At 47.7% G+C, this 27,196-nt stretch overlaps 1 protein-coding gene across 11 annotated transcripts in view; it reads left to right on the forward strand.

Annotated features, from left to right (window-relative positions):
- EML1 (EMAP like 1) overlaps positions 1-27,196 on the forward strand; it is a 168,503-nt gene that overhangs the window by 47,229 nt on the left and 94,078 nt on the right. For 2 of the 11 annotated variants that reach the window (XM_044774305.2, XM_044774306.2), the window contains exon 1: positions 199-421. The exons of 6 other annotated variants lie outside the window; for them this stretch is intronic. In XM_044774305.2, coding sequence (XP_044630240.1) covers positions 214-421 — 208 coding nt within the window. In that variant the 5' untranslated portion in view covers positions 199-213. Of the gene's footprint in view, positions 1-197; positions 422-16,099; positions 16,373-27,196 lie in introns of those variants that run through there. 3 more of the 11 variants (XM_070514300.1, XM_070514303.1, XM_070514301.1) reach the window with 3 other exon arrangements.

The following is a 27,196-nucleotide window of genomic DNA, read 5'->3' on the forward strand; positions in this document are numbered from 1 at the left end:
CGGGCCGGAGCGCTCGCGCAGCATCCCGGCGCGCCCCCGCAGCATCCCGGCGCGCCCGGGCCGCGGGCCCGCCCTCCTCTCGGGGCCCAGGGCCCGCCCGGCCGCGCCCCCGCCCCGCGGCCCCGCCCGGCCACGTCCCCCGCCGAGGCCGCCCCCTGGCGGGCAGAGCGGGCGCCGGGCTCGCGCGGCGGCGGCGGCGGGCCCGGGGTTGCCATGGTAACCGGCAGCGGCCGCCGCCACAGCAGGGCCGGCCCCAGCGCCAGCGCCGGCCGCGGCTCGGCTCGGCTCAGTGTGGGGGTGAGCGGCGGCGGCGCGGCCGGGCCGGGGGAGCGGGCGCTGCCCGGCGGCCTCAGCATGGAGGACGGCTTCTCGAGCTTCAGCAGCCTGTACGACACGTCCTCGCTGCTCCAGTTCTGCAACGGTGAGGGCGGCGGCCGGGCGGGCGGGGGCCGCGGCGGGGAGCGGGCGCGGGGCGCGGCCGGGCGGCCGGGGAGGCCGCGCAAAGTTGCTGCGGAGGGGCGCGCGGTTCCCGCCGGCGCGGGCGCATTGTGCTGGGCCGCGGGCCCCGCGCCTCGCCGCGCGCCCGCCCTCCAGCCCCGGCTCCGGCTCCCGCTCCGGGCCGTGCGCGCGGGGCCGGCTGGCCGGGGAGCCGGGCTGGCGGGGGAGCCCGGCGCGAGCGCACCGGCCGGGCGGCGCGTGGGGAGGCCCGGCCGCCCCGGGCTCCGGGGACGTGTTGCTCTCCGCTTCCAAACTCCCATCTGTTTGGAAATGTCTGGATGAAGAACTCGGGAAACAAATCACTTAATAACAAAACACTGCTCCGAGGACGTCCGCGGTGTTGGTGGCGGATGGACCCTCAGGATCCATGCCGTTCGACTTGGATGAAATCATCACAGTTTAATGCAATCTGGAGCTTTGAATGGACAGGCAAAGTGAATCTGGCTCAAACGTGTTCCACTATGTTGCTTATGGGGTCATTGATTTTTTTTTTTTTTTTTTGTATTTTTGCAGGAAGGAAACATTAGTAACGACCAATATGGCATCTTTAAAAATATATAAAATCCTGAATGCTTCAAAGATTTTAGTGTCACTAGCAGAGTTGAAAAAATTTTCATGGCACACCGCATATTTTATCGGAACATGATGTGTGATAATTCATGCACAAAAGTTCACCACGCGATTTTTTTATATGTTGGATTTATTGCTTTGGCAGAGGGCCCCAAAACTTTGTTAAAGAAAAAAAGATATGTATCTTCTAGAATTTGCCTGCAGTGCAGTTGGGATAATTTGGAATTCTAGATGCTTTGACAACTGGAGCAATTTATTTTGCGATTGTAATTGTGATTTAGGGGAACTTTTCTGGTTATTCAACACCTGTTTGCAAATACGAGGTATTCACTCTAGCAATAAAGGCTGTTGACTGTGTTGATTTATCCTCTATAATGACATTTTAATCTCTGGTGAAATTTATCGTCTTTTTCATGGAAGATTGTATTCTCTGGTGGTTTTGGCAGCTTATAATTTTCGTAATAATGACATGTGGGCCTTCATTAACTTAATAATGCCCTCTTCAGTGGAATGAGAGAGAGTTTTTGCTCTCTCCAAATTTAACAGCAGTTTCCGACAGCAGAACCTCTGTGTTTTGATCCCCGGAAGGTGTTGAAAGCACATAGAGTGTATTTATTTGGTACTCCGCTTGCCTCCCTTAGGGTTCAGAGTCATGGGAACGGTTTCACTCTCTAATCGGTTGAATAGATTCTTCAATTAAATTTTGAATAGTTTCCTTAATGGACTTCCCATCAATCATATTTGAATGACTATTTTGGATGTGAAAGATAGTGCAGCCTACTGCATGTTTGTGGTGGAATTCCTCCTATGTTAGTTGTCAAAGGCATGTGGCTGAAAAATTCTATTAAATGGTTTCCAGGCATAAAGGCTTTTTAAAAATTAATATGTGGGCATATATGTTGACAGTTTGATTTAGGTTATGAAAATGAGCCCAGATATTTTTATTCGAGCAGTTGTTTGGGGCCTGGTCAGATGCTCCCTCAAGAGCAGTTCAGTCATGAAGTTGACCTACAGATCTCTTCATGGATGTTTTGGTTTTCTGCCTTTTCTGGTTAATTGGTTTAGAAATATTGGTGAGATGTTTTACAAGTAATGATGTCTAGAAGAAAGTAAAAACTAGCTCTTATATATTGTATAGGTAACAGTATGAAGAAAAATCGTTTCAAGATAAAGATCAAACAATAAGATCACTTCAAAACAGTTGAATGAATCATAAAGTGTCGAATTATTTTTCTCAAAGGTTCTTAGGTCTGTCTTTATTATTTTTTGGTTACTTTATGCATAAAGTTTAAAGCAAGAGTAGTCAGTGGGGCAGAAATGAGTGTTAACTTATGATGTCTTAAGCAACAGATGTTTGATGTGAAAGTATTCATTTTAAGAGGCTTTCATTAAGTGCAAATATAAATGAATACAATTCAGTTAATTACTATGATGATTCAATTAAAGCAGGGATCACAGAAACACCATTGCACCCAGAACTAAATTAAACATTTGGATATTTCATTAGTGACATTCAAAAGAAATTCTTTTTCTTTTTAAATCAGAGATTTACATTACAATGGTGAGACTACAACAGGATAATATATGAGCTCATACATTTTCATCTGTTGATTACGCTCCATGCTTTTGGTAGTGACAGGAACTAAAAAGTCATAGTTATCTATTAGCTTCAGGAAATACAACCCATACTTATTGTTTGGATAGCTGTCACGGTTACCGGCCTCCTGGTGAGATCAAGACAGAAGACGGTATATAAATGAGAAGGGAGGAAGAGAAAACTTTGTTCTAATAAGTGACATTTCTGGCTCCCCCTAATTCTTTCTTGCTGTGTCTCCTACATAATTTGTAAAGGATGCTAAATGTAGAGTTAGGTGGTATCCAGCCTCCCAGTAAGACGCCATTCTCGTCTTTCAGATATCGGTGCTCTCATTTAAGTAGAAAATTTGTGCAGCATTTTTTCTTCAAAGTATTTAAAACTCTGTCAAGTGAGCTAGAAACCATAAACTTCTTTTACAGCTGTAACAAAAACTATGATAGTTGGAAAGTGGACGAGCGTCATCATTTATAAGCCAATTTATGATTCGGGAAATATGAACCATTCCTAAGTCCATATTTTCTTCAAGGCCTCCTTGGAGGGAGGTGGTATTGCCACCCTCTTTTACGTATGAGGAAACTGAGGCCGAAGAGATTTGGTAAGTTTATAACGCCACGTGACTAGTAAGGCTTGGATACCGGTCTGAGTCATTTTTTGTTTTAATAACAGCTTTACTGAGATATTATTCACATACCATAAAAATTCACCCTTTTAAAGTATACAATTAAGTGGCTTTTGGTATATTCACAGAAGTGTGTGAACATCACCATTATCTAATTCTGGAACATTTCATCACCCCCAAAAAGAAACCCCAGTACCGACTAGCAGTTACTCTCATCCCCCATCACCCTAGACCGTGAAGACCAATAATCTACTTTCTGTCTCTCTGGCTTCTGGATGTTTAATATAAGTGGAATCATATGATCTATGGCCTTTTGTGTCTGGCTTCTTTTACTTAACATGTTTTAAGGTTCATCCAAGTTGTAGCATGTGTCAGTACTTCCTTTTCACTGCCAAATAATATTCCACTGTAGGGCTATACTGCATCTTGTTTATCCGTTCACCAGTTGATGGACATCTGGGTTGTTTCCACTTCTTGGCTGTCCTGAATCACGCTGCTACGAGCATTTGTGCGTGAGTTTTTGTGCCGACTTATGTTTTCATTCCTCGTGGGTGAATATGTAGGAGTGGAATTGCTGGGTCGTATGGTCACTCTGGGTTTAACGTTTTTGAGGAACCAATCTGAGTCTTTTGAAATCTAAAGATCAGGCTCTTTTTATTACCCCTTGCTAATATAAGAACAAGGAGTTAAGGAGCTGGATTTAAGAGGGAAGGAAGAGGATGCAGGAAGAACAAAATGTTGCTGTTTCATTTCCTTGAGTCGCTTTTGATCCTTTCGCCAATCACGGCTCACCAAGGCCACTGAGGGCACTCCCTCGCTTAGTCGCCACAGGCTGTAAGAGTTTCAGCGTCGGAAGGACCTGCCGGGTATCCCATCTCCTGGTCGGTTCACTTTCTTGAGCCGATGAACTGTCTTTGCGTACAGCTTACCCAGGGACTCCACTGTGACGCTTCGCAACGAGGAGCTGCTCCAGCAGAAGTGGGGAGAGGGCAATGCTTGGTTCAGTCCACCCATCCCTCCCCGGCTTGGAATCTCTGTTCTGTGGGGGATGCTCCCAAGGTTATTCACCCCATGCCTGAGCAGTTCCAGGGGACTGGGAACTCAGTCTCTCCCCATGCAATCCCCTCCTTCTTTGGCCAGCTTGGACTGTTGGTTCCTATATGCAGTCAAAATTTGGCCCAAGTTCTGCCCTTGGTCCATAGAGAATAGGTTTAATCTCTTTCCCATATACTAGATCATCACGTTTGAAGACAGTCGTGATAGCTCTTTCGCAATTCATCTTCTAGCTAAACATTACCATTAAAAAAAAACACTCCGCATAAAACACAATTTTAGACCTGTAATCATCCTGGTTTGCCTGATCTATTGACCTTTTGTCAATATGCCTTTTAAAATTTGACACACTGAATGTGGTATTTCAGGCACAGTGTTTGAACAGAGCAGAGTAGAGCAAGATACTTCACCTCCCTTATTCTAAAGTCTGTACTTCTAATTATGCAGCCCAAGATATTATTAGCTCTTTCGCTTGTCACTTTATATTGTTACCTTTTCCTGATTTTCACCCCAAATTCTTGTCTGTTTTACATGTTTACATGTACTATGGCTAAGCCCTTTCTTTGCTTACTTTACCTTTTCTTTTTGAGGCGGGGTTTTCTCCAGCAGACAGAGCCCGATCAGATTACGATACAATTGTAATCTGTGTTGTAATCCTATAAATAATTCCAGCACACATATGATATATTTCAATGTTATAATAACGCGGAAGTTGGTCATTGCCTTAAAGGGTTCTGATTCTGGTTGATAGCCTTTTCTCCATCTTGCCTTGGCAAGTGTCATGAGAGACCTTATTAGATTCCTTCTAGAGCCTGTACACAGTGTACGTACCAGTCCTGGGGTCGCTGGGCCGCCTCTCCTGCAGGTCCTACGTGTTCAAAATCACACCAGGTCAAGTGCACACTGTCTGCTGCTCCCAGCCACATTTTACAATCACTATAATAATCTTTTGAGCTACTGTCGTTTATTTTCTCTAGTTTTGAAATGGAAATTATTTTAATATCTAAGCATTTATATTTGGGGAATTAAGAATAATTTATTTTAAATCGTAAACATCTTTTGGCGTCTATAACTCTGATGACTTTCTCTTAACTATGATTAGGATAGACTTTCATGTTGGCAAATAATTGGATTTAAAACAGGATCAAGGAACTCCTGGGAGGAAATCATCTCAACTCAACAATATGAAGAATTTTCAAACCTCTTTGCATTCTCGTGTGGTGACAGAATACCGACTTAGGCTCTCTGCGAAAACACAATCAAAAGAAGACGATTTCATGGAAAAGTGCAGAGCAAGCACCCATGCTAAGCGAGAATTTCTAATTGGTACGCTTGGCACTCCACCCAACAAGGAATTTATTTTATAGCCAGACCACAAGCATTTATGACATTATAAACAAACCCAAGCATTTTGGTGGAAAATTCACCAAACTGTGTTTAAAAAATAACCATTAGTTGGTTATTGCTAATTTCTGAGCTAGCATAAGCTTTTTATATATTCTCTTAAAAAATAAGCATTTTAGTTGAATGGAGGGTGGATAAGAAAAAGGAAATAACATCTCTGTTTCTAGTACTACAGTCCACTCTCGCTATCAAACTAGTAGCGTGAATGAATTAATCATGGATAGCATTGAAAATCGTATGTTAAAGCATCACTTTTATTAGTAAGGCAGTTTCACCAAGGACTTAAAATTAATGGCATTTGGTCCAACATAGAGAAATCTCTTTTGGGAATAATACTATTATTCATCTTTAAAATCTTAGCTTGTTAATAGATTTCTAATATTAGCAAAATATTTTAAATGCAGTCGGAAACATTGATGTTAAAAAGAAGTATGCTGTAAACTCTAAATGGTATATAATTATTATCAGTACAACCACTACCCCACCACCAAAGCTTCATGTTTTTCTCGCTAGATGTTTGACATGTAAATTCTGCTAAAAGCCACATCATATGTTTAATGTCGTGAAGGACTGGTGCTGGGGGCGGCGGGGCTGGTCCTAGATGCCAGCAGGATCAAGCACATCCTCTTTGGTTTGCTTTAAAGAAATAACTCTTTAAAAAAAGAGTTGATCTTTCTTTAATGTACTTACATTAAGTTAGGTTGACATACTTCCAATTTTCTTTCCCCTAAAGCTGCACCTTTGCTGAAAAATACTATTGGTGTGAGAAACCACATTTTTACAGAGTACTCAGTTGTGTCTTAAAATGCAATAGTATGGTTCTTCTGCCACCTTTCTGGAAAAGATTTAAATTCTCTGTCTTTCATAATCTCCCCCACTGCAAGGTTATTTGCCAAATCTACAGAGGGGCAAATTTGACCTGTAGGCTTGGATGATGCGAGAAGGCGAGACCTCCAAGCCCTGAGCCCGCCCAGGTGGGGCATCTCGCAACCCTATCAAGCTGAGGGGCTGATGGGGGACCTCTCGCAAGACCTTCAGAGGGAGGGAGGACCTGCGTGCCTGGCCCTCTGAGGGGGGTGGCCAGGTTGTGCGTTTATGGCGGTGTGGTCCAGGGCTGGCTGCGTCCCTCGTTCTGCGCATCCTCTGTAGGGGAAAAGGCATCATTGTCTTGGACTGCATGTTATTCCCACAAATCACCTTTCAGGGACAATGGGCAGCTCACAGTTAAAGATAATGAGGACAGAAACAGTGAGGAAAGTGTTCATGGAGAGAGAGACCTTTAAGTCCACTTGGCAGATGGAGCCAATTTCGAGTGAATACCTACACTGTCCATGGGACAAGTAAAAATGTCTAAAACATGGTCTTCCCCAGAAACATTAGATTTCCCTGGTGACTCGCCTAGACTCCCCTCTCCCCCACCCTCCCATCTCAGTCGGCCCAGCAGATTCTCTCCCCAAGTATCTGATAATCCATCCCTTTGACCTTAGCTCAGACCTTCATCAGTTCTCATCCAGGTTTTTGTTTCTTAAAAACAGCCCCAAACTAGTCCTTCTGCGTCCAGTTCCAGCCCCCTTCAGTGCATTCCTGTTTTTGTTAAATAAGTAGCGAGTACCCACTGTGCTCATTCGTACACTGATCCAGGGTTCCAGTGACACACAGTGTCGACATGGCTCCTGCCCGTTGGGATGAACAGTCAACACTGTGTTCACAGTTAGTTACTGAGTGACGCCCGCGACAGACAGTGCTAAGGAGAAGTGTGAGGAGCAGTGGCTGAGCGCTGCAGGGCACTGCACGGGGCGAGGTGTGCTGGGGGCTTCCTCAGGCAGGTCTGTGTGAGCTCTTCATTCCAGGAGGAGTGGAAAGAGGGGTGTTGGGGGAGAAGAGCATCCCAGACCGAGGGAAGCACTTAGGAAGCCCTCAGGGGGAAAGGACCTTTTGGGAGCTGAAAGAAGGTCTCATACCATGGAGGAAAAAGCAGCAGAGTGGCTGGAATGAGGCTGGGAGGGTCCCCTGGGCTTCTCGGCCACATTAAGGAGTTTGGTCTTATTCCGAAGAGCAGAGAGAAAGCGGTGGAGAGTTCTGAGGCCAGGGAGTGATGTGGGCGGATTTTCAGGGGCTTTTGAAGGCGGGCTCTCCCTGCAGCGTGGGGTGTGGGCCAGAAGAGCGGGCGAGGGTCGAGGACGAGGCTGCTGCCGTCATCCCGGGGAGAGGCGAGGGAGACGTTCACTAGCGGGCTCCTTAGGGCCCCACCTCACCTGGACTTGTGTCGTTAGGGTTGGGGAGAGTGAGGAACCAGGGCTGATGCCCCGGCTTCTGGCTCACCCACCAAAGCTAGATAGAAGGCGCTAGAAGGATGGGCGGGGTGGATGGTGGTTCAGTTTGGGTTCGCAGGGCGTGAGGGGCCTGTGTGACAATCAAGCTGAGGGGCTGAGAGCCCAGGAGACGTCTGGACAGGAGACAGAAAATTTGAGAGCCATCGGTCTGTAGGTAGTAACTGAATGCAGGCACAGATGAGCTCACCTATGGAGAAATCAGACATTTGGAAAGCTCCTTCTGGAAGACAGATCCTCTCCTAACAGCCTCCTCTTTGAAAGTCTTCGGTGCCCCTCCCTCCCTTTTGGCACCCAAGCCCCTTCAGTGGGTGGCTGCCTGTCTCGGCCAACTCCCGGCTCCTCCATGCTCCCACCCACCGCCATCCTGGTTCCCCAGTGCAGAGAGGTGTCCTTGCTTGTCACCATGTGGTAATTTGGTATAAACCTCTGTCCTTGAGATTATCCCCGAGGTTTGTTTCCAGATCTCCCACTAGACCACCCCCACCTTCTGGGCATGGTCCCTTGGTGATCATCTTTGTGTCTTTGCACCTCGGCAGCACCTGGCATGTGATGGGTTTCCTGGCGAATATTGGTTGAATGAAATCGGGGACAATCTTCTTTATCTCGTAGTGCCTCCTCACATGTACACACGCCATGCAAAATGCCTCACCTGTGACAGGTGCACACTAAATTTAGTTAAATAGGGAAAGCACTCATGTCGCTTTTCTGTATGCTTGAAATAATGTGCATATCTATGTCTATATTATGTATGACATGTGTCTTCTCTATATATGTATACATATATGTATGAGTGTCATGTGTGTTTATGTACACACATGTACATGTGACATTTAACTCTCCCCTTCTTAAAGATCCAGTAGACTTAGGCATTCAGAGGAGAAGGCATTCCAGGCGAGGGAACATTATGAGTAAAACCCAGAAGCCTGCATGCAGGATGGTGCGGAAGCCGGCCTGGTGGAGTCGATCTCGCTGCACAGACTTCACAGAGTGCCTCTCGCTGGACGCCGCCTCACTTGAACCAATAAGCAGAAACATTTGCAAAAAGCATTTGGTGGTTTAACAGGGCTTAAAACAAATTATTTTCAGCCAAAGTAATTGACACAATGAAGTAGTTCTTGGCAAAACCAGCATTTTTCACAGTAAAAAAGATTTGACTGTGAAATCAGCCCCCAAAAAAGTTATTTTATGTAACAAGAATTTTGCCGTTCTTAGAAAAATATGTTCCAGTCAAGAAACAGTTGGGTAGAGTCGGCACTGTCTTCTGTTGCAGCATCGTTAGACATCGTAGCCCCAATTACAGCATCGTAAACAGTTGAAAATCCTCCGGAGTCGAACTCGGTGACAATTCTTCATCTGTTATCAAGTCAGTTGAAATGCTTAGCCACCCCGTGTGTAAACCGTGGACACTGCTCCCCGGGGACCGTGCGGGAGCTATAATAAAGATAATGATCTGTTAGCGTGGCTTCACCGAATTAGGCCTTTAGAAAGTAATTAAGCAGGATTGCCCACACTCGGCTGCTCTCAAAGACTAGAGTCTGGCTCTGTGTGTCATTTCTTTGCCTTCCTGGGAAATGGCCTTTTATTGAGTTGATATAATTTAATTATGTAAAAATATGTGTTCAGACCGCATCTTGTACTTAATTATAGCTCTGACGCCACAGACTTGTTATTTCCCACCAGAGCTTGTCCTTTTCAAAGCAGAGGCCGTGTCTCATTCATCTTTCTCTCCTCAGTGCCAGGCACTGTGTGCGTTTGTGTGTGAATGTAGAATGGCCGGGGAGGAGAGAGAAATGTGGAAGGTTCTGGAGTTCTCACCAAGCGGCCCTGGGCATCCCACGGTCTGAGCACTCATAGGTGTTCCCCCTTTTAATCCTCACAGTGCCCCATGAGGTGGCTACTGTTATCATCTCCATCTTGACCAGTAAGGAAACGGAGGCCCAAAAGTTTCAGTAACTTGCCCAGGGTCCCCTGCCTGGTCCTTTTCAGAGCTGGGATTTGAACCCAGGCATTCTGGCCCCACTGTCCATGGCATAGACAGAGCTCAGTTATGTTTGATGAATGAATGATGGATCAAAAGATGGGAATGATCGCAGAACGTGAAGAGGTCCTCGTGGCTGCCCCTGGCTTCTGGTTGAGGCCGGGCACTTAGCGGTGGTTCAGATCTGAGTTCTTGCCACTGGATGGCTGTCAGGGTCTCTGAAAGATTTCCCGTCTTCACACGTGTTTCCCTTCAAATCACCCCACTCCAGCCCTTTCTAAAGCAGAAGTCTTGTTTATCTCGGAATTGCCCCAAGCCCCGCAGAAGTTCCCCATAGCTCTGAGGACACAGCGCCGAGTCTGTGAGCCGCTCCCCACCTGCTGCCCTGGCCCAGGGCGCCTCTCCTTCCCGGGCCCTTGGGTCGCCCCACCCTGGGCATTGGTGGTGTCTGAGTGGCCAGGCTGCCTTCCGTGTGCTCTCAGTGCTGTGCGCCCGCCGCCCTGCAGCGACCTTCCCCGGCTCATCTTGCCCTGACCAGCTCCTCATCCTTTGGAACCCAGACGAGGCTGGGGGAAGCCTGCACTCCCTCCATTTTGCTCAGTGCCCTGTCTCATTGCGCTACAGATCTTGACTCCCCCAGACCGGCAGATCCTAAGGACCACACCTGTCAGTCCCTGGGTGCTGAGCCAAAGAGGAGCCCTTTCAGAGTGGACATAGGGAATGGTCTCTTCGGTGTGGTGATGGCCTCCTTGGAAAGTCTCATCGCTCTCTGTCGGTGGCCCACTCCCACTGCTGTGACCAACGATGGATGAAACTGCTCAGCCTCTCTGGAATCAGCTTGACTTCTTTCAGTGTTTCTCCAGCAGCCTTATTCTATTAATTATCCTCTTGCTTTTCTCAGAATCCTTTTTTTATTTAAATTTTGGTAAAATACACAAAACATAAAATTTACCATCTTAACCATTTTTAATTGGATAGCTCAGTGCCGTTAAGGACATTCACATCGTTGCGCAACCATCAGCGCCATCGTCCACAAAACTCTTTTCATCTTGCAGAACTGAAACTCTGTCCCCATTAAACAATAACTCGCATTCTTCCCTCCCCTGCCCCTGGCTCCCACCGTTCACTTTCTGTCTCTCTGGATTTGACTCCGCTAAGAACCTTGTCTAAGTGGAATCATACAGGGTTTGTCCTTCTGTGACTGGTTTCTTTCACCTGAAGAACGTTTTTTAAAACTATAGTTTCATGAAGTTATAGAATCCGAACTGAACTATGACTAAGGTTGGTTGAAAGCTGGGTGCAAAGAGTGGGATAATTACCTTGAGGTTTGAGGCTGTCAGAACTCTGCTGGGGTGTCACCAGCTCACACCCACGTGCGTTACCAGCAGCCCTGCTCAGCCTGTGTAAAGTTTAAGCATCTTATCTCTGGAATCCCTGTAATAAAGTGTGTTCCTTCCCCCAAGCCAGCATCAGGGCATGGCCAGCTCAAGCAGGGCGGTGCAGAATCCTGGAAACAGGACTCAGACTCCAAACTGCCCTTTACACCCCTCGGACAGCAACAAAGGCCACTCTGACGGGCAGAGAATGGGGACAAGTGTTTAAGCTCTCTTAGGAATGGAGGAGGTGGAAAAAAATTTTAGAGCGGTTTAGAAAAATGATGAGGGGCATATGTTTGCTAAAGAAATTCCATGACATACGCCTCTGATCACCAATAGCATGCATTCTCTCCCAACTAGCTAAGAAGCTAAGAAAGGAAACAGCAGATGTGAGACCCATGATCTAGAAAGGATCTGCACTGGAGTCTTGGAATATCTCTGAGTTTTGGGTTTTTTTTTTTTAAAGATTACTGTTGCACATTTGGCATAATCCACTGAGATGAAAGTCTGATTGGAGCATCTCATTTGCAGGACTGTTTAAAAAGATAAGCCGGCGTAGGCTGCACTTGTCCAAAATGAATCATTAACTCTTGAGACTTAGCACAAAAGATTATGCGTGTTTCTTTCAAGACCCTCTGTAATCTGTCACCAAATTACTTTTCCCGAGGTTCAAAACATGGACTGTGGAGACAGGTCTGGATTCGAATCTTGATTCTGCCAGTTATGAAGAAGCTGGGGGAATGAACACCCCAATCCCACTCTCCCCGCATCCACTCCTCTGTGCCCCATTGGGCAAACCCAAAAGGCAGCCAGAGAGCAAGGGAGCGTGTTGCAGCCCCCTGTGCAGGCAGCCTCCCAGCACAGAGGACGGGGAGGGAGGAGTGGAGAGAGGGCTGGAGGGCAAACGCCAGAGGTCCAGCAGTGTTGTCTAGACTCGAGACGTTAATATCTAGGAATAAGCGTCCCCTTCATGTTGTCTTGCTGGTTGCAACTCCATTGATCTATCCTAGTTCCTGATGCCAAGTAGGCATCCCATAAATGTTGGATTTAGGGTCTTAGTACGTCCCTCTGCCTACTGGGGGCATTGCTCCTCCAGTATGCCAAGAATGTCCGTGGCTCTGTAGTCATGCCGTATCAATTCCTATCCCCTCGCGTTTCCACACTGAAATACACTTCCTCCGGGGGACCCAGCGTACAGAAATCTCCCCCAATCTGTCCAGGGTTGCCTGGTCTTTCCTCTACCCTTCGATATTATGGTCCATGCACCCCCAACTGGCACTTGGTTCCTTCCATCTTGCGCTAAGGTTAGCTGCACCACCAGCTAGTAAATTCCTTGAGGGTGGAGACCTGGGTGTCTTTCTATTCTGCTTCCCTCCATTGCCCTGCACGGTGCCTTGCATAGGGTGTGTGTTCAAAAAAATGCTTGTTGAATGAAAAATCAAATACTAAACTTGTACAAAGAGCCATGCCATCTTTAAATTATCGTGAAAGGCGAAGGGAGAGCTTCCTGACGCTGAAGAGCCTTTCGCTGTTACCCCCAACCGCTCCCTCATTGTGTGCAGCAGTGAAGTAACTCAGATCACGGGTGCAAAGCCCCTTAGTTACTGTAGAGCGGAGTCGGCGTGCGAACTTCCAGCATTCGTGGATCGTACATATTTGCGTATACACTAGGCAAAAAACAATAACTATTTATACCATTTTATTTTATTTACCCATTTTTTGTTCAACATGGGCTCTAAACATGGGCCAACCACTGTAATCTGTTCCCACACTGGAGGGGTTTATTGAAAGAGTACAGGTTACACAAAACCACGTAGGCTGTGGACCAAGGAGTTTTCAAGAGTAATTTTGACACACTCTGTTGTCATCTCGTTTACTAACCTTTAAACACAACCTCAGTGTAAAACAATCTTCACTCTAGTATTTTATAGTTTTTAGAGCACCTTCAGATCTGTTTCTCACTTAATTCTCACAGCCAGACTCTCGGGTGAGTAAAATACTACTGTTTCATCGCGTTCGTTTTACAGATGGCCAGGTAAATGGACGGAGGTGAGGTGACCCCACCAAGGCCACACTCTTGTCAGCGACAGGTCTCAAACACAGGTCTCCTCCCAAAACCCAGGGCTCTGGGAACTGTGCCACGTTGCCTCCTAATTGTTGTCTTCATGTTAGTCTCTATGTGGATCTGGTACCCTACCTTTATAAGAGCACTTTACTTTGTTAAAAAGAAAATCCGATGGAGATAATTGCATTTTTTATTCTGTAATTTTCTTATTGTTTTCTTTTCCCTGGACCTTGAAAATTATTTATAGATACACCCTGCTTTAAGAAAACCTGACATTCAAGAATCTGGATGTATAAAACATAAGCCAGTACGAGGTTATTTGTAGAATTCCAGAGCATTTATTTCAACTGTCAATTTCCTCATCTGCTTAACTATCATATTTACCTCACATTGACCTCGTTCTTTGGGGCCACATCCTGGGTCAAGTGCCTCGCTTTTTTTTTTTTTTTTTTTTAATTCGTGTGATTCCTCTTCCTTCTCAGATCACAATATGATGTATCTTAGAGGTGAGGAAACTGCTGACTTGGCAGTGGTATGTCCTTGTCGTGCAGTTTTCCATCCTGGCTGAAATGTGGGCCGAAACACTGCAGGCCCAGAAGTCGTGTCCAGTGCTCACACAGGTGCCCTGGAACCTAGGCTGGCACTCTGCCCGTTGCTAGGTTTGTCCTCAGCACAGGGTTTATCTCAGACGCTTTGTGATCCAACAGCCCTGAGGGAGAACTCACTTCTAAATTAGCCCACAGTCCCTTATCCGTGATTTCAAAATCCAGAAGGCTCTAAAAAACAAGTGTTTTCTGGTAACTCGTTTGTTAGTTAGACTTGGTCTGATTGAAATCATTTGGTGGGGGAAAAACTCCCCTGAATCAAAACATGTGGCCTTGAATGGCTTATATTTCTTTCTTTGAGTATGAAAGTTCTGCTTTTCTGTAGAAGTGTTTTTGAGTGTGATTTTGGGTGCTGCCCAGCCCCGCCTGAGGGTGTTGGGTAATAGATGGTATATGGCTTCTGTTCTGAGGTCAGAACCTGGATTCAGAAGCATCTTGGGCCCCGGGACTTTCTGGGAAGGACTTGCTGTGTCCAGGGCGGTTCCTGCTGAGACTCCTCACGCCAGGTCTTCCCCGCTGTCCCACATCCGAGGACACTGGCCCGATGCTTGACTGACGTTCCTTGGGAGCCCGGCTTCCTTCCTTCCTTCCTGTCCCAGGAATTCTGTGTCTGCTGTTTACAAGGCCTGGCACTTGTCTTGAGAAACAGTGATACTTCACATCTGCTTAAGATCCACAGCTTACGATTTTGTTGTAGTTTCTCGTTCCATCCTCACAACACTTCCTTGGGATAACTGGGGTGGGCCCTTTTCAGAACGGAGGAGCTGAGGGTTACGTGGTTCCCCGAGGACGCACGGCTCTCCATCCGCAGATCCCAGCCTCACACTTTTCCTGTTCTGCCACCTTCAGAGGCCCTCACAGTTATTTGTTGATTCAAACCAAATCTTTACCTTCGAGGACTCGGCTCTTTAACACCTGATCCAGGTGAAGTGGCAGCTCGCTTCAGATTCCTGGGACAAGTCAGCTGACCCCAACGTGCCTCGGCTTTCCGTGCTGTAAAGCGGGTTCCTGGTCCTTGCAAGTGAAATCATCTGTTGATGAGCTCGGCAAACTGCAGAGCTCCACCTCATCACGTGGCGGACTGTTTCCCGTTCTTCCTTCTCCACCCCTGCATCCAGATGTGTCTTCTTGGGGTCCCCGCCATGTGTTTCCCCCATGTCTTTTGGGGTTCACCTCCTACATTCTTTCCACACTCTCCTTTCTGACATCCTCAAGAGCAAAGCCTCTGTTGTCTTCCTTCATCTTTGAGAATCAGCCAGTGCCTCGCTTAGGAAGTGAACAACAAATGTGTGTTGGAATTTATACCGCAGAGAGGATTTCGGTGGTTTGGGCTTGCTGACATTGTCAATGGTGCCTTGGCAGCTGTGGCGCCTCCGTCACGTGTGCCTGAGGGCATTTGTAAGGCTCTATCTTTATGACAGTTACCAAAACAGCTGAATATAGACTGAGAAAGAAAGTCATTCAAACGAATGCTGTTTAACCTAAATCTAAAAATGCAGGTTTTAGGCAATATCCAAATGATGATTCTTTTTTGATATACTGTAACTAGAAACAGTAACTGTGAGGCTGGCGCATTGGTTTACAAACCACGTGGCCTTTTGGAGGATCCATATAGCATTCAGGTGCTTGTTAGAATCTCTCCCCTCTTGGGAACCTCTCCGTGACCCTTTCTCGTGCATTATGCACTCCCAGCGTGCATCGTCTCTCTTCGCTCCCTATTCAATGGACTGCTACAGTTTGTCTGGCTCAGAGGTTTCCTCCATACCAAAGAGACTCAGAGTATCAAAATTTAGAGCGGGTTTAAAGTGGGCGGGGGTGGGAGGGGGATGTGGGCTTCTCTGGGCATTGCTGAAAGTTTCAAGGATCAAGGAAATCATAAACTGAATAGCGTCGCGGAGGGTTTGTTTGGAGTTCCTGGTGACCAGCGTCTCAGTTACCAACTGCTTGGTTACAATTTGCTTTTCTTTAGCTAAACATTGGTACATGGTTTTAAAAGCAAGTGAACGGATAAAGTGTTTCTAAGTGTAACAAGTCTCTTCGGATCTGTTGCTAATAAGCCTCCGGAGAGCAGGGGGGCCATAAAGGATGGGTCTCTGATTTGCTCTGCCAAAAAAACCCTTCCACACTGTCGGCTCCACGTCTTCCTCCTCAAGGCTGAATAAATCGGTTGCCACCCTTGGACCTGAGGTACCCTGTCTGGCCCGGGAGTCTTCCTTAGCCACTTTTCTTCAGGAAAGATGAGTAATCCCGTCACACCAAGCAAAAGGATTCTGGGTATGGCTGGACCAGTTTTGTGTGCTTTGAAATACCACCCGTCCATGTTGTGTTTCTCAGTGAAGGAGCAACAAATGACGATCTTGGGCAAGAGCGATACTGGCTTTTGATTTAAGGGGAAAAAAATAAAATAGTCGCTTAGCTTTTAAAAAAATCTTCAAGGCAAAAATTCAAATGCCCTAGCACGTATATATGTATGGTTTGGGGGTTGTAGTCCTGGTAGATTATCAGGACTGGCAAAAATAGTTATTTCCGCCTACTAAAAATATAGATATGTAAGAAGACTGTAAACTTTGCATATGATTATACTAATCCAAATCAATAGCTGCTTATCTAAAATTAATAAAAATTTAGACAAATGGAACGCTTATGTTTATGTTCTGGAAGATCTGAGCCCAGAATCCCTGTGACACCTGCCCTGAGGTTGCTGGTGGCTGAGTTGGCTGCCCGGGCACGCGGTGCCTCCCAGGGCCGTTTCTCGGCAGACCTCAGGCCGCCAGCTTCAAGGCGCTGCACAGCCAGCCCCAGATCTATGGTGGACCATGAAGGGCTGGGTATTTGACACACCTGTCGCCTTCAACAGGGTTTCTGAGGGTTGACCCTGTTCCTTCCCCAGACACCAGAGAAGGAAAGAAGATGGTAGAGCTGTTGTCATTTTCATGGACACCTAGAGACGGGAAGGATCTCGAAGGAGTCAGGGCTAAAATTCATCTTAAAAAGAGAATCCAAAAAGGTCAAAGGAACCAGTTTTATTCTAAAGCATTTTTTAAATTAATGGGTCATCAAACAAAGAATGGATTACACAATAGATTATGTTAAAATACGAGTTAAAGCTGTTTTTCAGAATGCAGAGGCTGGCGAAGCCCTCCGAATGCCCCACACCCCCCCCCCCCCCCCCGCCTCGGTGAATCCCACCCCAAGTGGGCCAGGTAGCTCGGAGCCAAGAAGGTGCCCTTTCCCAGGTCCCCAGGCCACCGTCACACCTCTAGTGCAGGGCGGCCATCAGGCAGGCGTGTCTCTGTGGTCATTAATCTGCAAAGACAAACTCTGAATGGGTGACTGTGCCAAACATGAGACTAGGTCCATATGCTCTTTACTCTTCACAGCCATCCTGTGGTGGGCAGGTTGGGTTACCTCAGGGATACATTTGGAACAGCTGAGGCTCAGAGAGGCAGAGTAACTTGCTCAAGGTCACACAGCCGGGGCGTGGCAGAACCAGTATTCAAACTCAGGTTTGTTGGATTCCACAGCCTTTCTGTACTAGCCACAGCTCAGTGTTTAAGCACTGCCTCGTCGTTTTGATGTCTGTGAGCTTGAATTTTCCCAGTGCTTCCCCGGAGATCTCTGAGGCTTTGTTTTAAGAACTGTACACCTGATCCTGGGTGCGGACATGGCACCACTTGGCACGCCATGCTGTGGTAGGTGTCCCACATAGAAAGTAGAGGAAGATGGGCACGGATGTTAGCTCAGGGCCAGTCTTCCTCAGCAAAAAGAGGAGGATTGGCAGCAGTTAGCTCAGGGCTAATCTTCCTCAAAAAAAAAAAAAAAAAGAACCATACACCTTCTAATACGGGAGCCATACACCTCTTGTTGTATCATGATAACATTGATTTATTTTAGAGAAAGTTGTAATGATCTGTTTTTCTTCTACAAACCATGGTTTCTTTCTGTTGTCTTTGTTAAAATGGCGATGACTAGGTATTTATTGTAGGTGGCTAAGTCGCAGCCGCTCTTGTAACGCTTTCTCCAGCCTGGAAGAGCAGTTCTGATCCGACGGTAGCACTGGAGGTTCATAGAGCGGCTCAGAAGCGCTCAGCAGAGGAACAGCCCTGAGTTGCTATTTGTTGGGTTTTCATACGCTGAGAGGATTTTGGGGTGTCGGTAATATTTCTTCTTTATCTTCTGAATGATTTGAAAGATAAACCACGTCGGTGGCATTGCTTCTGTCGTGGAGACGCTTCTAAGACGAGCGTTCTGTGTTTGCTTAGAGGTGCAAGGCGGCTCCTTGGGATAGAAATCTGACAGGAGGAAGAATGTGGGGATTCCTGTGAAGCAAGTGCTTCCAATCAGATAACTGCCGAGCCTTCAGGGCACGAAGGCTTGAGCCTTGTTTGCCTGTGTCCTCATTCCAGCCTTTTCTGCTTTGCTTCTCAATGCCACGTTCCCTCTGTTGACCTTGTTACGCCCCTTCCTCGAGGATGGTTAGTACTGAGACCAAGTGCTGTCGGGCGAGGCCTGGGGAATACGTGTGGTCAGAGACCTGAGGAAAGTACTTTCCCTCCTATTTTATGTGATTCCCGCAACCCTCTGTCTGAGGCAGACGGGTGCTCCTCATGCTGCAGACGAAGACGCTGGGGTCCGAGAGGCCGGGCGCTCTGCTCAGCTCACCTGGCACCCCTGCGTGACACCTGAGGAGCAGTTCTGGTGCTTCCTGGTCCACAGGTGTCTCCTGATCCACGTCACCTCTCACTTTGGTCCAACTTTGGATGTTGCCTGTTTCGTTTGAAATGAGGAAAGCGTAAGTTGAAATGGCACAATCGTCAGAGGCGAGTCTAAGACGTATTTCTAACTGCCGGGGGCACGACCAGTTCCTAAGAGAGGGAAGGAGGCCATTTTGATGGAAATGCTTGTGCCCCACTGCCTTTCTGCTCCGAGGCTGTCGGTTTGACCCTGGAGGTCTGAGTTCTCAAACCGTTTGGTCCGTCCTGCATTTGAAGGGCTCTGTGACCGGGCGTGGTTCAGTCACTTGAAAAATACTGATTCGCTGGGTTATGCAGGTCTTCCAAGTGTTGACCCGCTTCCTTGTACAATATAAACAAATCTCGTGGGTGAATATCACCACCAATGTCAGCAGAAAGTCCCAGGATTGGGAGGCTGTCGGGCTACAGAGGCCGAGACAAGTTCTCCAACGTGCTGTTTTTTTCTTGAAAGCTCAAATTTTATCATTGACAGCAAACACTGTCAATTGTTTTTCTTGAGGTGACAGGCTCACTTCGCCCCTTTCTGAGAAAACGGTTACAAAACACTCATGTTGGAGTAACTGGGGTTTGTCTCTCAGCTGTTCTTTCAAGTGACAATGACGTTCGCTGGCAGAAGGCTCTCAGCTCTGCTGCACGGCGCTCTGCCTCGGAGACCCGCCGCGCTTGGTTGCAGCCGAAGGGCTGAGGTGTGCTTGCCGTTTGTCACACACAATCGAGCGACGTGTTCTCGAGGATTGAGTTTTAATAAAATTAATATTTTTTGCTGCTCCATCAAAGACATTCTTACATGAACTTGGCGTTTTTTTACTCTAAGTGGCGGCAAAGAGCACAGTGGTTGGTGTCACTGCCTGGCCAGGGCTGGGACACCAGCAGTGTTCCCCCATCGCTTCTGCATTATCTGTGCACATGTCAACACAGTGACAAATGCAAGTAATGTCTTGGGATGGTTAGGAAAGTAATTTTGACTCAGGGACTTCCCGAGGGGGGCTCAGGGACGCTCAGGGGTCTCCGGACTGAACTTCTAGAATCACTGCTGTGAGTGTTAGAAACAGCTCTTCCTTCGGCACATTCGTGCACAGCAGGCTTTGTGCCACGTGACATGCCAGGTGCCGAGCCTACCAAAAATGGATGGCACGGCCCCTGTTTCCGAGGAGCACACAGTGTAATGGAGGAGGGGGTCAAATTAAAGGGTGCTCGCAAAACATGCTAGTAAGTGCCGTGATGATGGAAGCCAAGGGGATGCTCTGGAAGTATGTCAGACGCTCACCCGAGCCAGCTTGCTAGTGGAATGGTGGTGATGAGGGGTGTTTCTTGGAGAGAATAGCACTGAGCTGATGAGCTTTGAAGGGCAGCAGTAGAAGTGAGCCAGGTGAAGAAGGGGGAGAAGATGCAGTGCCTTGGGAAAAGGCTTGGAGCAGGAGAGAGCCCAGAGTGTTTGAGAAACCGCAAGCGTCCAGTGAGGGTTGGGGTACAGGAGCGGGGGGAGAGGGGGTCAGAGGCGGCTAAAGAAGTACCCAGAGGGCAGATCCCAAGTGCTAAGTATTTTATCCCAAAGACGGTGGAGATCCACTACAGGATTTAAGCAGGGACTGATCAAATTTGTATTTTAGGAAGATCGCTCTGCTGTAATGAGGAAAAAGGGGAAGGGGCGCCTGGCGGTTGGTAAGTGAGCCAGCCGAGGCTGTTGCAGGAGTCCAGAGAACAAATGACCAGGGAGTGATCATGGAGAAAGGATGCATAGATCTTGAGGTTTTTTTTGGTTTTTTTTTTTGTTTTTTTTGGTGAGGAAGATTGTCACTGAGCTAACATCTGTGCCAATCTTCCTCTGTTTTGTATGTGGGACACCACCACAGCATGGCTTGGTGAGCAGTGTATAGGTCAGTGCCCAGCATCTAAACCCACAAACCCCAGTCCACCGAAGCGGAGCCTGTGTACTTAACCACTACGTCACTGGGCTGGCCCCTGAAAAGGTTTTTAACATTTTGAATATTTAGATATTTAGAGTCGGCAGGATTTGATGATTGATTTGATGTTGAGGGTAAGAAACGTGGAAGCAGTCAAGGGTACTCCGGGATTTGCAGATTATCGACTGACTGCACGTGGCTCGTTCGTGGAGGCGAGGGAGCGTGGGGAGGTGATTACTGTCTAGACAACCCGTTGAACTTCATAGACCGTATTCATACGTGCACCCGCCTGTGTATACGTGGACGTAGGCATCCCTGTCTTCCGTTGAGGACGTCAGTGAGCCTGTGGGGTCGGAACTAGAGCGTGAGATGGTTCCAGGCCAGAGGTTTCGGTTTAGGAGTCGTCAGCACAGACCGTGGCTGAAGCCCCGAGAGTTGACGAGATCACCCCGAAGGAGACGGGCTCGAGTCCTGGGGTCAGCATGTTCGGGAGGAAGGAAACCGAGACCTGGGTCCTCCTGGTCCTTGATGTGTGCAGAAGGGAATAGAGAAAAATCTAACGCTCAACCTTCAACCAGCTGCTGAGCTGAGGTCTGAACGTGCTCTTCGACGTGGCACAGTAAACGTGATACTTTACGAGCCTTACAGCCTGTATAACACCTTTCTGTTCCCAAACTAGCACAGACTTTGAGTCTGTAAAGGAGGGTAAAAATACCAGTTACGGTTTATATTTCTTCCCCCACCCCGAATAGTTTTCTTTTAAAAATAGAGGGTGGCTTTTCTCCCCTTCTATGGTTTCCCAGTTCTCGGCAATTTTGCCTTTCTTTCTTTATGCTGATACGGGATACTGGTAATTTCAGAAGTTTTATTTTCCCTAGGTAGGATGGCCAAAGAGGGAACAATGACCTGAGCAGTGCCGTCTTTCTCGGAGGTTTGGATGAGCCCTGGCTGGCGCTGCAGTGACAGGAAGAGGGAGCTAGAAGGATGTGTGCTCGTCTTAGAACTGAAGTAGCCCGTGGTGTCAGGAGGGTTTCCTGCGGTTTCCCTCCCTGGCGGTGGGTGTGAAGAGACGTGGGTGGGAAGGAGGGAGAGTCTGGAACGGGGCAACCCAGGCTTTCCCCTTGGCTTCCCTGATGATGCCCAGGCCCCCCGCCCCCTCAGCCGTGGCTTGGCACCAGGCAGCCAGCCTCATCTGTGGTGAGAGGGGCTGAGGGTTCCTTTCTATTTCTCTTTGCATTTTAAAGTCTTTCCTAATGTGTTTCTGTACTTTTAAAATCAAGATGTAATCAAAGAATAACCAGTTAAAGTGCCTCCTAACCCTAGACTTGGGGCACACAGACCACTCACTTCTAACCCAGGCTCTCTGTGAAAGATACCCCCGCCCCCCCCATGCGTCAGGTCCAGGAGGACTGCGGTGAAGTGGGGCGTGTGCAGAGGAGGTGCTCTGATATTCAGGCAACTTGTCGGCAAGGGTTTTAGGATATTATCAGCCCGCTAGGTGGTTGTAGAAGTTGATCTAGCTTTAAATCTTTTTATTGTAAGCTTTCTAGCCCTAACCTATACACCATATCATTTTGGGGGGAGGTGGGGGGTAACATGGTATTTTATTTCTTCAAAATATTGTTAGTTTTGTGTTTACTGAAAATGAGTTGTATGGTGTCTTGCTCATGCTTGTGATGAATATCGATGCGTTCTGAGACACCCGGCCGCTCCGCCACCTTGCAGGTAGTGAGGAGACCTTCAGAAGGGGACTTCTGCACATCTTGGTTCTTGCTGTGGGTCGTCAGTGCTGGGCACGTGGCAGTGTGCAGGGAGAGAGTTATCGAGGATGCAGAGGAGGAATCTTGACATCTCAGCACCTTCCCAACCTGGTTTCTGCATTATAGTTTTACTGTTTGGTTTTAGAAGCAAATTCTTAGAAAACTAGTCCCATGCATATTCAGATAATAGACAAAACATCAGGCCAAAGATACAGAGTCATTAGTTTTCCATTAACCTAATGAACTTTCTACGAGCAAACTACTTCCTACCCAGAACTTTCACTCTGTCCTAACAGCAGATGTGGATCCAGGGCTGGGTTCAGAACTGAAGACATGTTTTGCTTTAGTTCAACTCCACGAACAGCTGTGATAAGGTGTAATGTCTGACCAGCTGCTGTAGAGTGAACTGAAGTGCACTGATTGCCAGGAGATGGGGAGCACATGAAAGGAGGCAGCCGTGTGGTGGGAAGACGCACAGACGCCCTGCGGCAGATTTCCAGAAAGCGGACACACTTCCTAACCACAGACTCCCTGCCTTCGACAGTCCCCTCTCTGATGTTGTTTGCAGGTGAAGTGGAGGCTGCGCGGTAACTAACATGGCTATTGCAGACGGGATTCTTGCACTGACTTTTAAATGTTTCTTGATTTTATGTAGAGCTCTTTAAATGTGAGCATCTCGGCAGTGTGACCCTGTGAGATAGGGTCATTTTTCCTGTTGCACAGATGAGGAAGTTGAGTCTAAGGTTAAAGGACTCGTTCCCGTAACCTGACCCTGGCTTGGGCCTTGTAACCAGGGCCCTTTCTGTTCACTGCACCTGCTGCCTCTGTGCCAGACGGAGGGGGACTCTGTCTCTTCCAACTCTAGAGATTCTGCACCCTGTGACAACAAACGATAAACTGGAATAGGAGCAGATCTAAAAATCGCTTAGATTAGGATCTACAATCACACTTCTATTTGCCAGCGTGTCGGTTCTGTAATGTACTTCTGTGGCTAACCACAGACCGTGAACGTGAGTGTATTTGTGGTTAGAGAACTGAGATATTCGCTCCCTCTCCGGGAGGGCAGTCAATCAGGGAGCAGGTTGAGGCACAGCTTCCGATGATGCCATGTCGCTGTGGAACGCTGAGTAATAGGAGCAGACAGCCAGCCTGGTGTGCAGAAATGGGGGTTTGGGCTGCTCTTTTTCCAACAAAGGCATTTTGCAGCGTGTGCGGTGGTTGCAAATGATTGCAAATACAAGCTCTGGCATCTAACCAGAGAGCAGAGTACATCTATCTCCAGTATGGTTAGGACTCCTATCCTTCTCTTTAAAAAAAAATCCCATTTTTAGACCATACCACCAGCATTAGTGGTGTTTTTGAATATCAAATGCAGGAGCTATATGTATATATATATGGTGGGGTGTGAGAGAGAGAGGTGGGGGGACCCTGGTAGCTGATAATCATTTGACAACAGTCAGTTGTTTGAACACTAGTAATAATCCCTCACCTTTCTAAGGTGTATTAACATTTCCTAAGTGCTTTCTCAGATCTCATGTGAATGATAATTTAGTTACCGTTACGCGTCGTCATTGTTCCACCGGGGCCCTGCGGAGGTCAGCCCCCAGCTTGGGGTATGAGTTGGAGGTAGAGGTCTGTGCTCCCCTCACCCCTCTATCTCTTGCTTTGACTTCTTTTATTCATCCTCATTCGTATCATTTCTCCACCCCTCCCCACCCCGCCCACGCCTCTCTCATTTCCTCTCTCAGCCTCTCTTGTCGGAACACCTCTTGGACTGGGGCTTCCAGAACCCATGATTGTGGCGAGCATGTTTGTTTGTTTCATTTTAAAATGCCATTTCTTTTCTCTTCGTTGTCGTGTGTGTCCCACAGGAGAGGCCACCGGACTTGAATTTGCCTGTGCAGGTCAGCGGTGGCGCTTGCCTCGCTCTCCCCCTTTCTCCAGTTGCGTCTCTTATTTCCACTCCTTTCGTCCCCCTTTCAGGCTGCTGAAACCTCCCTGTAGCCTTTTCGTATTTTAGCACTCCTCTTCTGTCGCCCCACCAGACGTGCCGGTTGTCACCCGTCCAACCCATCTGTGTTTTCTGGACTCGCGCTGGAGTGTCAGAGCTTTGACAAGCTGGGTTCCCGCGTGCCCCAGCGTTGGGCCCTCCAGAAGCCACCTCCTCCGGGAAGAAGACCAAGGCCCCCACTGCCTTTCCAGCTTGAGACTCGCCATCCTGCCATGCCCGTCAGTTCCAGGGGACGGTGGGGGAGGCTGGCTGAGGATGTGGAACTAGTGTCTTCTTGTACTGACTCGATTTCTTTTTTATAAAATTGCCACTCAGGAGACCCTGCTCCCAGCAGAAGAGCTTCTTTTCCCGTGCTCATGCCAGCGCTGGGCTCACAGCAGCGTCTGTCCCGGACGTGGACCTCGTTGGCTGCCCCGGGAGCTCATCTTGCTCTGGCCTCGCCCGAGCCTTGTCCCAGCTTAGGCATCGGGGCCGGGGCCCTTGCTGGTGGAGCGTGGGGTGGCAGAGGGTCACAGGGCTTGGCATCCTGAGACCTGCGTGAGGTCTTGGGTCTGCATGTGACACACCTTCTGAACCTGAATTTCTGTCATCTGTGAAAGTGGATTAAGTGATCAAATGATGCCTGTCCTGACCTTGTTCATTATAGAAACAGATGGAGCAGTGTATGTGGGGACACTGGACTATAAAAGCACAAGCGAAGTGTTAGTTTTCTCATTCTTCCAACATGTATTTCTTGAGTGCCTGAGGTATGCCAAGCCCACTTCTAGGCTCTGTAGAAAGAGCAGTGAAGAAAACACACACAAAAAAGTCCTTACGTTCTGGTGGGAGAGGGATGATGAACCAGTTAGCAAATAAATGAACAAGGTAATTTCCTAAAGTGTTAAGTATTTTGAAGAAAATGAACTAAGTGACTTTGACTGTGTAGTCCAGGTTTCACTCAGTATCAGTCTGGGTTAAGTACCACTTCCTCCAGGCAGCTCTCCCTGATTGCCCCAGGTAAAACAAGAATAGCTGTGGTTTACTGAGTAACTGCTAGGAGCCAAGGTCTTTAGTATGCATTATCTCTAATCTTCACTCTGCTCTATCCACTAGGTGTTATTCTCCTGCTTTACAATGAGGAGACCCAGGCTCAGAGCTCATACAATCGTTCAGTATCTCATAGCTAGAAAGTGACAGGATTGAGTGTCCTGACTGCAGAGTCTCTGTCCTTCCTCCCACGTCTCCCATCCTCCCCGTTCCCCCCGCCTTGTGTCCACCTCTGTTCCAGCACTCAGCATAGCCTGTGATGTGTATGTTGTCTGTTTTCCCCTGTTAGCCTCTGACTCTGAAAGGATGGGAACGGTGCACCCTTGGCAGTGAGACGAGTGCCTGGCTCTGCCTGGGAGCTTCTTCCAGGTGCGCTGAATTCATGCCCGGCTCCAGCCAGCCCCTCGCTGTGTACTTCCACTCACAGGGTCCCAGAGCTCTGCTCTGTTGACTGCAGTGGGGACAGTCAAGTTGGATCTCTCTGGAGAGAAAATAAGGAAAAAAATAAAGGTCTTTCATGTAAAAAAAAAAATTGTTTTAGACATTAGGCATCTCTGTTGACAGGAGCCATGACCTGTTTGAAGGTCTTGCCTCTCAACTTTATGGTACACGAGCAGGGGTCTGTCCCTCCAGCTACAGAAGAACCTTGGTGCATGGTTGTCCAATAATGGGCCACTGTGTGGCTTAGTATGACTGTTCGTTCTCGTGAGGATTGACCATTTTACAATATAGAAAGTCTGTAGCATTTGCAGAATGCGTCCACACCTTGATTTTGAGCAGGAAAGAGACACAGTTATGTGAAGCAACTATCAGGGAGGGCAGAATTCCAGTTTTGGCCACTCCTTCTCCCAGAGGACTGACATCCAACCCCCAGAGCATCGTTACTGTAAGCAACGTGTCACAACCGCCCACAGTCCCATCAGTCTTGTAAAAATGAGTGCTGTCCTCATGTCCCATGGCGAATGGACACTTTCCCTGGTTCATTGACTCTAGTGGCACCACAACCATATGACACAAGGGTTCTGACCAAGTTTAGAATTGCCCTGCTTCTGGAAAAAAAAAATCTTAGGGCAAAAAATCACTATTTAGACTATTCTAGAATTCTATGAATGTTATAAATGTGATTCTATTTTAGAAGGAAAAAAAGCCGAAGTCCAGATTGACGCCAAAGAGAGAAAACAAGGCAGGAGCAGAATGGGCGTTAGACCTTTGCTGTGACCGGGAATGTTCTGTGAAACAAAGAACGTTGTCTGGGCCGGGAACAGGACGTGACTGTGGTTCGGAACACTGCAGAAGACTGTTCAAGGTGGTTCCAGATACTGATTTCAGCCAGTGGAGGGTGTCAGTAAATTCATCCATTTATTTTTGTATTCATTCAAAGCCAGGCATTGTACGCATCCAATAAAGGTGCAAAATAAATACAGCAGGCATGAAGGCAGGCACGGTCCTGCGCCACAGAGAGCCACTTAGCAGACTATAAAGACCCTGGCAGAACAGCTGGACCTCGTCGGTACTGGTACTGAGTAAATACCCTCGCAGAGTGTCCGGATCTCGAAGGTCTGGGTGCTGTAAATACCATCTGTTGTGGGCTGAACTGTGTCCCCTCAGAATTCATGTTGACGTCCTAATCCTCAGAAGGTGGC

The sequence above is a fragment of the Equus asinus genome, chromosome 7, assembly GCF_041296235.1.
Source record: "Equus asinus isolate D_3611 breed Donkey chromosome 7, EquAss-T2T_v2, whole genome shotgun sequence".
NCBI classification, from domain to species: Eukaryota; Metazoa; Chordata; class Mammalia; order Perissodactyla; family Equidae; genus Equus; species Equus asinus.